This window comes from Cibotium barometz, chromosome 28 (genome assembly GCF_041138505.1).
Source record: "Cibotium barometz isolate CiBa-2024 chromosome 28, ASM4113850v1, whole genome shotgun sequence".
In the NCBI taxonomy this organism is placed as follows: domain Eukaryota; kingdom Viridiplantae; phylum Streptophyta; class Polypodiopsida; order Cyatheales; family Cibotiaceae; genus Cibotium; species Cibotium barometz.
The window spans coordinates 28216419-28229400 of NC_141073.1; the positions used below are offsets into that span (position 1 = coordinate 28216419).

The window sequence follows — 12982 nt, forward strand, 5'->3', positions numbered from 1 at the left end:
GTTGAGGGCAACGTATACATATATGTATGAGTATGACCAGTATCTATGGATATTATGGGTACGTGCGCATACACAGACATATATTTGCATGTGTGTATGTGACATGCACACATGCATTCATAGACGCGCACACACTTACACATATCTTCCAGTTGTGGCATGTATGGTTTCAATGGATTTCACGTACATGTACATACACACGTACATCTTTATGCGTGTTTGTGTGTAACTCGATGTCCCTAGCTTCTAAAAGGAAAGGAAGGGTGATTTTAGACATATTTCTTTTTCCTGTACCTACACAGAAAATGCAAAATGCTTCTTGCGCATCCGGAGATGGGTTGCGAAAAAACATGTAAATTATTATTCCTTTAAAAAAAAGGATTATGTTACTCCCAGCCTGCTGTCGCAGGCCAAATGTGTGCTTGTCTCGTTCTCTCTGAAAGGAAACACTATCCAGGTTTTACGTACGTAAATTATGTTACGCGAGAGATGCAAATTCTACACAGGTTTCTGGATTGGTTTGGGCTTGGCCATGGCTATGGCACATGCATATCATGTGTGGCCACCATCAGAAGAGAGAGCTCAAGGCGGAGGCGATTCAAAGATCCCTTGCAGTGGTGGTACAAAATGTTTATCAGCCTCAGTCTGCCTTTGATGCTACTGCGCCCTGATGGTAAGGGGAGTATCAACTTTCTGTTACTCTGCGTAGATGATGCTGAATCCAATCTAGGGTTTCTACTCGTTAGGGTTTCTTCTTACTGCAATAGCATGGTTGGAATCCTAACCTCCGTATATTTAGTTTAATCATGGTTACGTGCCACAGAAACCTGCAAAGATGATGAATTGTGTCAACAGAGGGTCGAGCAGGGCTTGGTGGATGGATGATCTTAAAGGCAATATCAGGAAAAGAGAAATTATGAGCATTTCTAGGCACCTGCTGGGAACCTGCAAGAGTCAGCTCATAGATACAGAGGCCATATCAGAGGGTGTAAATCTGTCTGGGAGCCCTCACAGGTAGGAAATATAGGTTTTGTAATGTACCATGGTCCTCTGGAATGCAACCTCTTTTCTGTTCAAGTTTAACATAGATCAGTGAGGCTTGAATAAGCTAGGGGTGCACCTAGGCTACCAGATTTCACTTGAGCCTTGTTAACCTATGTATAAAGAGATCAATAAGGCTCAATTGACTCAAGTGAAATTCAATAGCCTAGTTGAGGCACCTTAGCCTTCATAATCTTGTACCTTACTTGATTTTGAAGCCTTTTGACATTGCAATCTTACCCTGGTTTCCTTTCTTACACAGGGCGCCCCCTTCTGTTGAACCTGTTGGATATGTTGACTTGAGGAAATTATGCAAGAATGATCAGCTTGACGATGCTCTTCGAATGATTGAGCTCATGGATAAGCAAGGAATTTCGATATCCAGGGACATTATGTACTGTATGCTGCAGGCCTGCACTCAGAAGAGGGATATGGCAGTTCTCCGTAGAGTACGTTCCCTTTTGACTAGCAGTGGACTTCTTTTTGTTTCTTGTTTGGGGGACCACCTTATCCGTCTGTTTGGCTCATGTGGCAGCTTGGCAGAAGCAGACCAAGTTTTTTACGAGATACCAAAACCAAGCTTGTTTACATGGAACGCAATTATTTCAACACATGCTAAATTCGGCAAAGCTGAGATGGCGCTTGAGCTATACCATAAAATGAAAGAGGAAGGTGTGAAGCCAGACAGTTACATATTTTCTTGTACACTGAAAGCATGCGGGGGTCTAAGAGCAATACAGCATGGCAGGTTGATTCATGGCCAGATCATATTGAATGAGATGGAAGTAGAGCTAGTCCTTGGAAATGGCCTGATTGACATGTATGCCAAATGCGGGAGTTTGGATGATTCACGCAAAGTTTTTGAGGAAATGCAAGATCGGGATGCAGTGTCATGGGGTACCATGGTTGCAGGGTATGTCCAGCAAAGGCAGTGTCTTCTTGCCCTTGACCTCTTTGTTAGAATGCTGTGGGAGGGCTTGAAGCCAACCAAAGTCACACTTTTAGTTGCTGTAAAGGCATGTAGTGGCATTGAAGCAGTAGGCTGGGGTAGAACAATACATGATCAAATTATTGGAGGTAGATTTGAGTCAGATGTCTTGATTGGAAGCACACTTGTTGATATGTATGCAAAATGTGGGTGCCTAGATGATGCACTCACTGTTTTTGAGCAACTACAGAATCGAAATGTGGTGTCATGGGGTGCATTAATTGCGGGGTATGCACAACATGGACATAACTTTCTCGCTCTTGAACTTTTTGAGAAGATGCAGCAGGAGGGTATCCTAGCAAGCAAAGTTACCTTTTTGTGTGCCTTGAAAGCATGTGGTAACATGGAAGCTTTAGATTGGGGCAGGCTTATACACAATCAGATTATCACAAGTGGGCTGCAAACAGATATGCTGGTTGGGAGCTCGCTTTTGGATATGTATGCGAAGTGTGGGAAGCTTGATGAAGCGCAGAGAATGTTTGATCGTTTGCCTAAACGAGATGTGGTTTCGTGGGGTGCCATGATTGCAGGATACTCTCAACATGGGCATGGTATGCTTGCGCTTGAGTTTTTTGAGAAAATGCAGCAGCAGAACATCAAGTCAAGCAAAGTGACCTTCTTGTGCGCCTTGAAAGCATGTGGCAGCTCAGCAGCAGCAGAGCAGGGCCAGATGATACATGACCAGATCATCAAAAGTGACCTGGTCTCAGATATGATGGTTGCAAGTAGCCTTATTGATATGTATGGGAAATGTGGGAGCTTAGAAGAAGCACGTAATGTGTTTGAGAGCTTGCCAAATCCAGATGCAGTTTCATGGGGGGCTGTCATCTCAGGGCATGCACAGCACGGGCAAGGTGTTGTTGCCCTTCAATTGTTTCACAAAATGCAAAGCAAGCATATTATGCCAGATAAATTTGTCTTTTCGTGCACTCTAAAAGCATGTGGTAGCATTGGAGCCATATTGGAGGGGAGGTTGATACATAGTCAGGTGATAAGTGGTGGGTTTGAAATGGATGTGGTCATTGGGAATGCTCTTATGGATATGTTTGCCAAGTGTGGAAGCTTGACGGAGGCACGTGAAGTGTTTGATAATATGTCAAACCGAGATGCGGTATCTTGGGGTACGATGATTGGAGGATATGTCCAGCATGGGCTTGGTTTTTCTGCTCTTGAAGTGTTTGAGAATATGTGCCAAGCTCATATTAAGCCTGACAAAGTGATCTTTGTCAGCATTCTGATGGCATGTGGCAACATTCATGCCATAGGGCAAGGAAAGCTTGTACATGAACAGATCCTTCTAAGTGGTATCGAGTTGGACGAGGTTATAGGGAGCAGCTTGCTTGACATGTATGTGAAATGTGGGGATCTAAAAGAGGCTCGCAAAGTGTTTGATGAATGGCCAAAACGAAATGTGGTGTCATGGGATGTAATGATTGCAGGATACGTTGAGCATGGACACAACGATAGCGCTCTTGAGCTATTCAAGAAATTGCAGGAGAACCACCTCACACCTAACAAAGCGATTTTTTCATGCATCTTAAAAGCATGTGGCAGCACAGGAGCTGTAGATCAGGGCAGGATGGTACACAATTTGATCATAAGAAGTAGCCTTGAGGCAGATGTGGCCATTGGAAGCACTCTTGTTGACATGTATGCTAAATGTGGGAACTTATATGAGGCTCATCAAGTTCTCAATGGATTAACAAACAGCAATGTGGTGTCATGGGGGGCATTGATTGCTGGTTATGCTCAGCATGGCAACTTTTTTCAGGTTAGGCAATGTCTTCAGGCCATGGAACAACAGAGTGTAATGCCAAATGATGCAATCTTCACAAATATTATCACTGCTTGCAGTCATATTGCTCTTTTGGAGGATGGCCTTCAGTTCTTCAGATCAATGAAAGAAGACTATGGTATTGTGCAAGGTGCTGAGCATTACAGCTGCATGGTTGATCTTCTTGGTCGTGCTGGCCGTTTGAAGGAGGCCAATGATCTTCTCCATACTATGCCACTGCTGCCAAACAATGTTGTATGGACTTCTTTGCTTGTAAGCTGCAGAACACATGGTAACTTGCAGCTTGGAAATCATTGCTTTGAACAGCTTCATTCCTTGAATCCTGTTGATGCGTCTGGGTATGTGCTCTTGTCAAACATTTATGCCGATGCCCATGTGTGTGAAGAGGTTGACAGACTACAAAGTCTGAGAAATCATTCAGGTGCACAGAAGAAGCCTGGGAGAGCATGGATTGAGGTCAGTAATGAAATGCACGAGTTTGTTGTGGGAGGCAAATGCAATCACCAAGATGATTTAATCTATGCTAGGTTGAAAACTTTAAGCCTTGTATTGAAGGAGGAAGGGTACTTTCCACAGCTGCATCTAGTCTTGAACTTGCTATCAAAAGACACCACAGGGGACAGGCTATGGGAATTGCAAGAGATGGCTACTGATAGCATTCAAGCGTTTCATGACACTGGAGTGGTATGAAATGTGTCAGATGACCTGTGGGAGTTTTCTGGTGACTGGGGGCTGTCACTGATTGTGACATAAGCTCCAAAAATACCAGGTCATTGGGGTGTTAGGAACAATGGACATCAGGAATAAGATGTACAAGCATTGACAATGGGAGATTATCTTCTATCGAGTGTTTTGAAGAGGTGCAACTTCAGGGTCTCCCCAATGCTGTCACGTTTGTTGGTAGCTTGAAAGCTTGTGGCAGCATAGGAGCCACAGACAAGGGCCAAGAGAGATTGAAAGATGGGTTACTAGAAGAATGTGTTGTTGTGGGCACCACCTTGGTTGATGGGTACGCTAAATGTGGCTGGCTTGCAAAAGCACAACAAATGAACTGCTACTTCTTCATGATCAATACACAGTAGAGAGATGACCTAATCTACCATGTATAACTAACATGAAATATATATAATGTTGCATAGAGAGAACTTGTGAGCTCTCAATGACTCAATGATGACTGATTGATCAATCAATGAATATGACGAAGGCCTACACTCCTATTTATAGTGTCTAATTTTGGTGAGTTGGCTACCAACACTACCAACCCTAATAATAATGTCCAACTAAGTGTGTTCACACAATAGCCCATTATAACTCGGCTTGCTTGTAAAAGCTAAGGAAGTATTTGACAATCTCATGGACCACACTAATTGTCGCATGCATAGAGTGGACATACTTAACCCTCTATTTTAGCTAGGATTTAGGAGCCTTCTTAGGCATAACCAATCTGTTTATGGGATTTTTGGCTGTTTTGGTGTCCAAGGACTTGGCCAACAACAACAATTGGGTATAGGTAGGGGCAATTCCATAAGCCTATAAATAGGCTAGAGTAGTTCATTGGGTAGTCATCTAATCCCTCAGAGGTGGGACATGTCATTGGCATAGATGTTACCTTTTGGAGGCCATGATTGGCTACGATCCATATACATCTTATATACAGAAAACACGTTTCAACGACATCTCTCTCTCTCTCTCTCTCTCTCTCTCTCTCTCTCCTCTTTGTTCATCTTTGCATTTTTGAACCATTCTTGATATAAGCAATTTTTTTGCTTGTTACAACATGGGCATGTTGAGGAAGCAATGAAGCATTTTGAATAGATGCAAGTTGAGGGTGTCCTTCCCATTGTAGTCACATTTGTTTGCATTTAAAAAGCTTGTGGTAGCATAGGAGCCACATGTGACAGAAGGGATTGCGGTTGCAAAACCTACAAGTTCAATTCCATATGAAATTAAAAGGAACTTGCAATTATATCAATTGAACTTTTAAAATTTGGATGCAACATGCAACGGAATTATGTGTAGACGAAAGGATCTTGTCACACAAAGTCTCACACCGCCATCTGTATCCTGAGTTTCGTGACTCTTTAGCAATCCACTTCATCACTTCAAACTTTAAGAGATGAGAGAGAGAGAGAGATCTGTACACAATATTAGGTCCCAATTATCCACTGAAAGGTCCCCTCCAATTGGTAGGAGTATTTGCTTTATTTCTTTGAAGGGTATGACTGCGGGATTGAATTTAAGACTGTAGATGAGTCAAACGCAAGACCTTCACAAAACCAAGAGTAGGGTTGACTACACATTGTTGTAAATCTGTGGCTAAGAGAAATGGCTGATTGGAGACTGTTTTCTAGGGTTGTGAGATGCCGAATATGCAAGCGATGACTGGCTAAATATGCAGGCTGAGATGTGCTGCGTTTTTTGTAAGGAAGGAGCAGAGGGATGATGTACTTCAACCTGGATGTTGATCGCTTGATGACTCGATTGCTGAGTTCTTGAATGAATGAATGTTGTGCAACGCTAGGTATTTATATGCAAGAACAGGGTTGGTCGGCTAGTTGAAGTAGGTGTTGGTTTTCTAATGCCACGTGACTTGCTAAATGAGTTAATAATGCTAAATATAATGATTATAATGCTGCCGATTGGACTATAAAGCTGTCGAGTGTGCTATAATGCTATGGCTAAAGGTTATAAAGGCTAACGGTTCACATGCACATGAGATGAATGCTATGCAATGCAGACCATGACTTAATGCAAACCCTAAGGCTTCTAGATTGACTTCTATATGCATGAATGATTGATTCTCTTGAAGTGGGTTAAGGGACTTGACTGACTGACTAACTGACACTCTATGGCTAAGGAAAGACCTACGTAGCTCGTGCCTGACATATCTCGGACTGGGACTTACAATGGGACCACGACATATGACAAAATCATATCCTAAATGGTTCTACTGATGTACAATGATGCATTGATGATGAGCCATCTTGTCACCATCATCCCTCTGCTCCTTCCTTGCTGAAAATGCAGCACATCTTAGCATGCATATTCAACATCTCATTGCCCTAGAAAAAGTCTCCACAACCAACCACAAATTGCAATCCTCCTAGAGCCCCTTGGAAGAGTGCATTGGCATCGAAATTGGTCATCATTGGTGCTTCTACTGCAGTGTGCAGTCAGCCCTACTCTTGGTCTTTTGAAGGTCTTGCATTTGTCTCATCTACAATCCCAAAGTCAGTCATGCAGTCATTCTCTTCAAAGAAATAAAGCAAATATTCCTAGAAATAAGAGGGGGCCCTTCAGTGGGTAATTGAGACCCAATACTGTGTACATATCTCTATCTTTATCTCTCTCTCTCTTTCATCTCTTAAAGTTCGAAGTGATAAAGTGCATTGCTAAAGACTCGTGAAACTCAGGAATAGATGGCGGTGTGAGACTATGTGTGACAGGATCCTTTCATCTACGCATAATTTCATTGCATGTTACATTGGTATCAAATTCAGCTTGTCCATGCACACCGCATCATCCTAGCGTGAGAGCATCCTTAAATGGTCAAACTTCGCTCCGGCAGCACGATCCGCTGACTTCAACACAAGGATACCATACTCTTCCACCACCAACAGATACCATAGCTCTACTTGGAGCTCAGAACCAACTTCTCATGGAGCGTCTCCAACTCCACAACATCTCCCGCTTCTCTAACACTGCCTACCTTTACCAAAGTGGTTCAACTCATCCCTTCTATGCATCCCATGCCATCTGTGGTATTTGATGCTAAGTAGGAGGGTGAGGGTGAAGCTGCACATAAAAGTCTGATCCGAGCTTATGGCTCTACCAAGGACCACTAGTTTGTAGTTCTTTTTGACATGGGCAGTTCTGAGGATGCCATCTCTCCCTAGTTGGCTACCAAAATGAGTTGGGCCCTATCATTTGGATGTGGACAGGTTTACACCTAGGTTTACACCTAGTCTCCGCACCCACATATATCAAAAGGCGCAATAGTTTTCTTTTTAGGTTCAAAAGACCTTATTCCAGCAATATTTAATTGTCTCACCTCTTTTGGGGTGTGACATGACCTTAGAAATCCAATGGTTTCACCAATATATGAACCCATTCCCAATTGGGGGTAGGACACTTTTATAATCTGTAAAGGTTTTCCTAAGCCTATTATGATTCGTGAGGATAGGAGCATTCTTGGCATTCCTTTGATTTCTCATCTCTAGGCCCTATGAGCTATCCTCAACGGAGAAAAAGGAGCATTGATTTATGCTCGCGCTCAGACAACTTCTATCTCATTGATAGCGGTTGATTTATGTTCGCGCTCAGACAACTTCTATCTCATCGATAGCGGTTGTTTCATCTTCATCTTCAGTCCCTCAGTTGGCAGATCTCTTTTCTAGACATTAGGACATTATGCTTAGGGATGATCTCCCAACCACTCTCCCACACTCTTGTCCTGAGGATCATCATATCAATTTGGTCCCTGGGGTAGAACCTCTTAGCAAGTTCCCTATTGTCTTTCCAATACTTTAGAGGGTGAGCTAGAAAAGCAATTATTTGAGATCCTTCGAGCTAGATTCGTTCGGCCATCTTCCTCACCATTTGTTGCACTCATCCTATTTGTCCAAAAGAAGGACAAGTCTACATGCCTTTGCATAGATTACAGGGCATTAAACAAACTCACCATCAAGAGTAAGTTTCCTATGCCCAGGATTGAGTACATTTTGGAGCATTTAGACGGTGCAAAGTTTTTCACTAAGATTGATCTCAAAAGTGGTTACCATCAGGTCCGCATTTTTGAAGCTGACATTCCAAAAACAGTTTTTTGGATAGAGCGTGGTCACAACGAGTTGGTAGTCATGCCGTTTGGGCTAACCAACACACCGGCAACCTTCAATAAAATGATGTCTAGGATTTTCACAGTACTTATTGGTAAGTGTGTTTTCATATTCCTTGATGATGACATACTTATATTCTCAGTACTGGCAGAGCAGAATGAGAAACATGTCGAGAAAGTGTTGCAACTTTTCCGGCATAATGGGCTCTACATCAATGCCAAAAAGTCTATCTTCGACGTTATATCTTCGACATTATAGAGGTTCAAGTTCAATACTTGGGCTACATAATCATTCGTGGGTCTTTGCCAAGCCTATAGTACACATGTTGAGATCTGTTTTCCAACCTTGCAACACCTCTCACCGACTTGCTCAAGGGAGTGAAAACTCATTCGGCAAAAAGTCATAGTTATAAGCAAGGCGCTTAATGCATTCCCTACACTCTAGAAAGCAACCTCAAAAGCACCTATTCTAACGTTGACATCTTGGGATGAACCTTTCGAGGTCATTACCAATGCCAGCAATGTAGCCATTGGAGTTGTTCTTCAGTAGGACAATAGACCCATGGTTTACTACAGCCGAAAGTTGGATCATTAGGTGAATTTTGGACTCAACTTTGGGCCTTTTTTCTCTAGAGAGAGAAAGGCTTTCGACCAATAGGAAGAGAGCCACCGTAACGAAACTTTTGATAATTAGACGTTTTTTATATATTCTTTATATGAATATATTGTTATTAAAGAAATACGAAATGCATTTGACCACACTTTATAATGTCATTTCTTTAATATATATGAAAAATAGAGTGTTGTCACCTCATTTAATAAATCTCGGCTCATTTAATGAATGGTTTTCAATCTAAAAATTTCCCTCGTTCAGCTCATTTAATAAAAGTGCCTTTTTCCTCTAAAAATTTGAAATGTTCTCTTCGAAGTTCCTACGTCATTTAATGAATGGATTTCCCTCTAAAAATTTCGCACGTTTTGGAGGTTATCTCTTCTACCATCTCATCTTCTTCCATCTACTTTTATTTTCTATTTGCTTCCATTGAAACCAGACGTCCTAGGCGTCCCTGCTCCTCTACTAGAGCTATTATAGTATACAATAGTTTTGATATGGATAATCAAAGGTGGATTCCTACCACAATCTCTATTGGTAGTTGGATTATGTTGCAGACTAGGAAGCGAAAAAAAAACAAAGAATGAGTTCATCGACACTTACAAAGGTAGAGTTCAAGACTTCAAACTCTCTGACACAAGTAGGAGCATTAAGGAAGTCCTTATACAACATGCCTACATGCACTTAGAACTGTGTCTGCAACGTTTGCTTGATGGAATCCCACTCCATAGACCAAACTTAAGTAAATGTTTTACATTATGTTTATGTAATGTGTTTCATTTCTATACTTATGCTTCTCTTGTATTCATCTATATAGATATATATCCTTCAAACTTGGTTGATTGGCGGCCTATAGATAGTATTGTGGAAATCTCGATGTTTTTCATGCATCTATTGGTGAGCAGCTATACAAAGAAACATCCAGTAGGTCTTTGGCACAGAGAGGAGTTTTCTTTTATAATGAATTTTACACGGCACCTCATAGTGTTACAGGTTATGGATCTTTGAAAGCATTACCACACTGCCTTCATTCGATAGTCCAGAATGGCCCATACCAATAGCTGAAACAAGTGAGTGCTTTAGATTAAAGATATACCAAGACATGCAAAGGTGTATAAGACCAAATGTAGCAAATCGTCAGGTGAAAATCGTTGTCTTTATGCCATTTCATGTTTTTGTCGACTTCTTTTATGGCGAGGAGGTCAAAAAAACATTGTCAATGTTTATCTGTAAATCAGAGAAATGTTTGGATTTCTTAGGTCAAAATTGGGATGTGAAAGAATTAAATGGGGTTACCTGCAAAATCCATAGGAAATCTATTGTCTGTAAATATATGATTGGCTCCCAAAATTTTATTTTGGCCTTTCATTATATGAGATGGCATTATGTCAATGGAAAACTTGTATCAATTGATCAAGACTTGGAGGATGACATTGAAAATCCATTGATGTTATTAGAGGTATGGTTTGAACATGAGCAATATAAGGTCAAAAATCTCACTGCGTCAAGTGAGAACAGACTTGGCAAATGAGGATGACCTATAAGTGCCTAATGATTATGTGTTCAAGTGCAACGGCACAAGGTATGTTACTCAATCTAACCTCGAAAAAGTATTCGTTCCAAAACTACGCCATAATCATTATTACTTATATACATTACTTTGATTTTTGGAAATAGGTACCAAGGAGAAAAGAAAGGACCATTCAATGTAAAGACATTACAAGGAAGCAAGTTTTCATGGTGCAAACAACCATCACATAGAGAGAAACGGAGATAAATGTATTTTTGACAGCATATAGTTACATCAATCATGACAACATTTTGTATTTCTTAGAGCAATAGAAACTAAGACAGATATTCTACATTTTCTTATTGGATGTTTAAAACATTGATAGCATGTTCTCATTTTTTCCAAAGCGTGCTATTGTGTGTGGGATGATTCTTGTTGTTGGGGCAGTGAGGCTTGTCGTTGAGGGGGTGCTTGCTCTTCGGGACGCTCTTGGGTTGGTTGCTCTTCGGGACGCTCTTGGGGTAGTTGCTCTTCCGGACGCTCTTGGGGTGGTTGCTCTTGGGACGGTTGCTCTTTTGGAACTAAAGCTTGCTGTCGTTTTGCGAGGTTGAAGCTTCCAAATTGACGTCTTTAGATTCATCAGATTCTGGAAGCTCGACAACAAACCTATCGACTTGTGTTTGGGGGTACTGCCGTGGCATGGTCCTGGTCGCGACCGTGGTGGAGGGGGCACAAATGCAACAGGGATATTAGGCGGCATGCTATGAATGTTGACAATAATATGCTCAATGGCCTCTTCCCTGAACAACCCTAAATCCACATCGGAGTATTCTGATAATCATGGATTCTACAAAAAGCCAAAAAAAATAGACATGTGCCATCAAAGAATGAGGAGGAGAGTAACGTATCATTAAAAAAAAGGAGCATGCCTACATTTTCTGTGTGGGTAACGAGAGAACTAAATGTAGCAGCAACTTTGCATCGTAGCACACCCTCCAACCGCAACTATGGCCATCCCGTTGCTGCTGCTATACGGGACTCTGCATCTCACAGTCCTTGTGTGTTCTAGTAGTGTGTCCTGGATTATGGCCTCGAGAGTAGTTATTAGCTTTCTAATTGATCTGCACAAAACAATACTGTTGTCAATACTACTGAAAGTTCTCTAACTACTTCTCCTTCTCTCTCTCTCTCTCTCTCTCTCTCTCTCTCTCTCTCTCTCTCTCTCTCTCTCTCCCCAACTCATTACGATATATAAATACTGAATGTATGGACTTACTGTCTCACGGTGCCATGGAATTCTTCACTTGAATTGGCCAAGTAACAAGTCTTGGATTCCATATCGTAAAGGATCAAACTCCAGTGTGAACTACAACATGCAATTAGGAGTATCAGAAGTAACATCAAAATTATATAGTAAATATAGGTCACAATACTAAGACTATAAATGAGATTGCATGTCACTTACTCTTCATTGTATGCCATTAGGATTATTTGAGCTACATCGAAATTTATCGAACTAAACCACAGACATACATCAACCAATGAAGTATGTTATGCAGTAAGAACTGAGGAAAGAAGGGAATCTACAATATATACATGATTTTGAACATCGAATGGGAGATTTGATATAACCAAGCTGCACAAGATTACATTATATTAGTTACTTTAGACAAGCAACCCACTTTATAATCACGATGATGAAAAGGACGTAGCAAACCTTAGAACTATTATGATAATTCTATCGTTGACCTCCCTTAAAACATTGGATAAAACATCAATCTCCTCCTCATCTAAAGGGAAAAATTGCCTTGCACTGGAAGTCTAACGTGAAACGAGGGGACAAAATAACTCAAAGCTCTCACATTCAACTTATGGATTTCCCGAATAGCCAATTTCTTTAACCGTAATTTTTTGTGATGCATATAAAGGTTATGTGAGAGTGAAACCACTTAAATACATAATGACATTGTGAATCTAATATGGGAATGATTAATGTATTTGATCACTTGTGTGTGCTAATAGTTACAAGCGAGGACGGTTGTCTTTCTCAAACAGGAGGACTATCACGGGACTGAGATTTTTCAGAATATTTTATCATGGGAGTGAATCCAATTCATTATGTGTGATGCATGGTTCATGTGTGAAGCATGGTAGTGAATGATTTCCATTTGTTAGAATTATTTTTGTGAGTGATTCTAAAG

The 12982-nt window shown here is 41.1% G+C and overlaps 1 protein-coding gene across 4 annotated transcripts; it reads left to right on the plus strand.

Annotated features, from left to right (window-relative positions):
• The first annotated feature begins 275 nt into the window (after positions 1-275).
• Positions 276-5052, plus strand: LOC147622706 (pentatricopeptide repeat-containing protein At5g27110-like). 4 transcript variants are annotated; one of them, XM_086822313.1, is made up of 4 exons: positions 302-673; positions 824-1014; positions 1304-1490; positions 1577-5052. In XM_086822313.1, the coding sequence occupies exon 4, from the start codon at positions 1677-1679 to the stop codon at positions 4512-4514; it is 2838 nt and encodes a 945-aa protein (XP_086678439.1). In that variant the 5' UTR covers positions 302-673; positions 824-1014; positions 1304-1490; positions 1577-1676; the 3' UTR covers positions 4515-5052. The 4 variants fall into 4 exon arrangements, with proteins under 4 accessions (XP_086678437.1, XP_086678438.1, XP_086678439.1 ...); XM_086822314.1 differs by having other exon boundaries at positions 384-673; positions 800-1014; XM_086822311.1 differs by having other exon boundaries at positions 276-673; positions 800-1014; positions 1304-5052.
• Positions 5053-12982: the final 7930 nt, after the last annotated feature.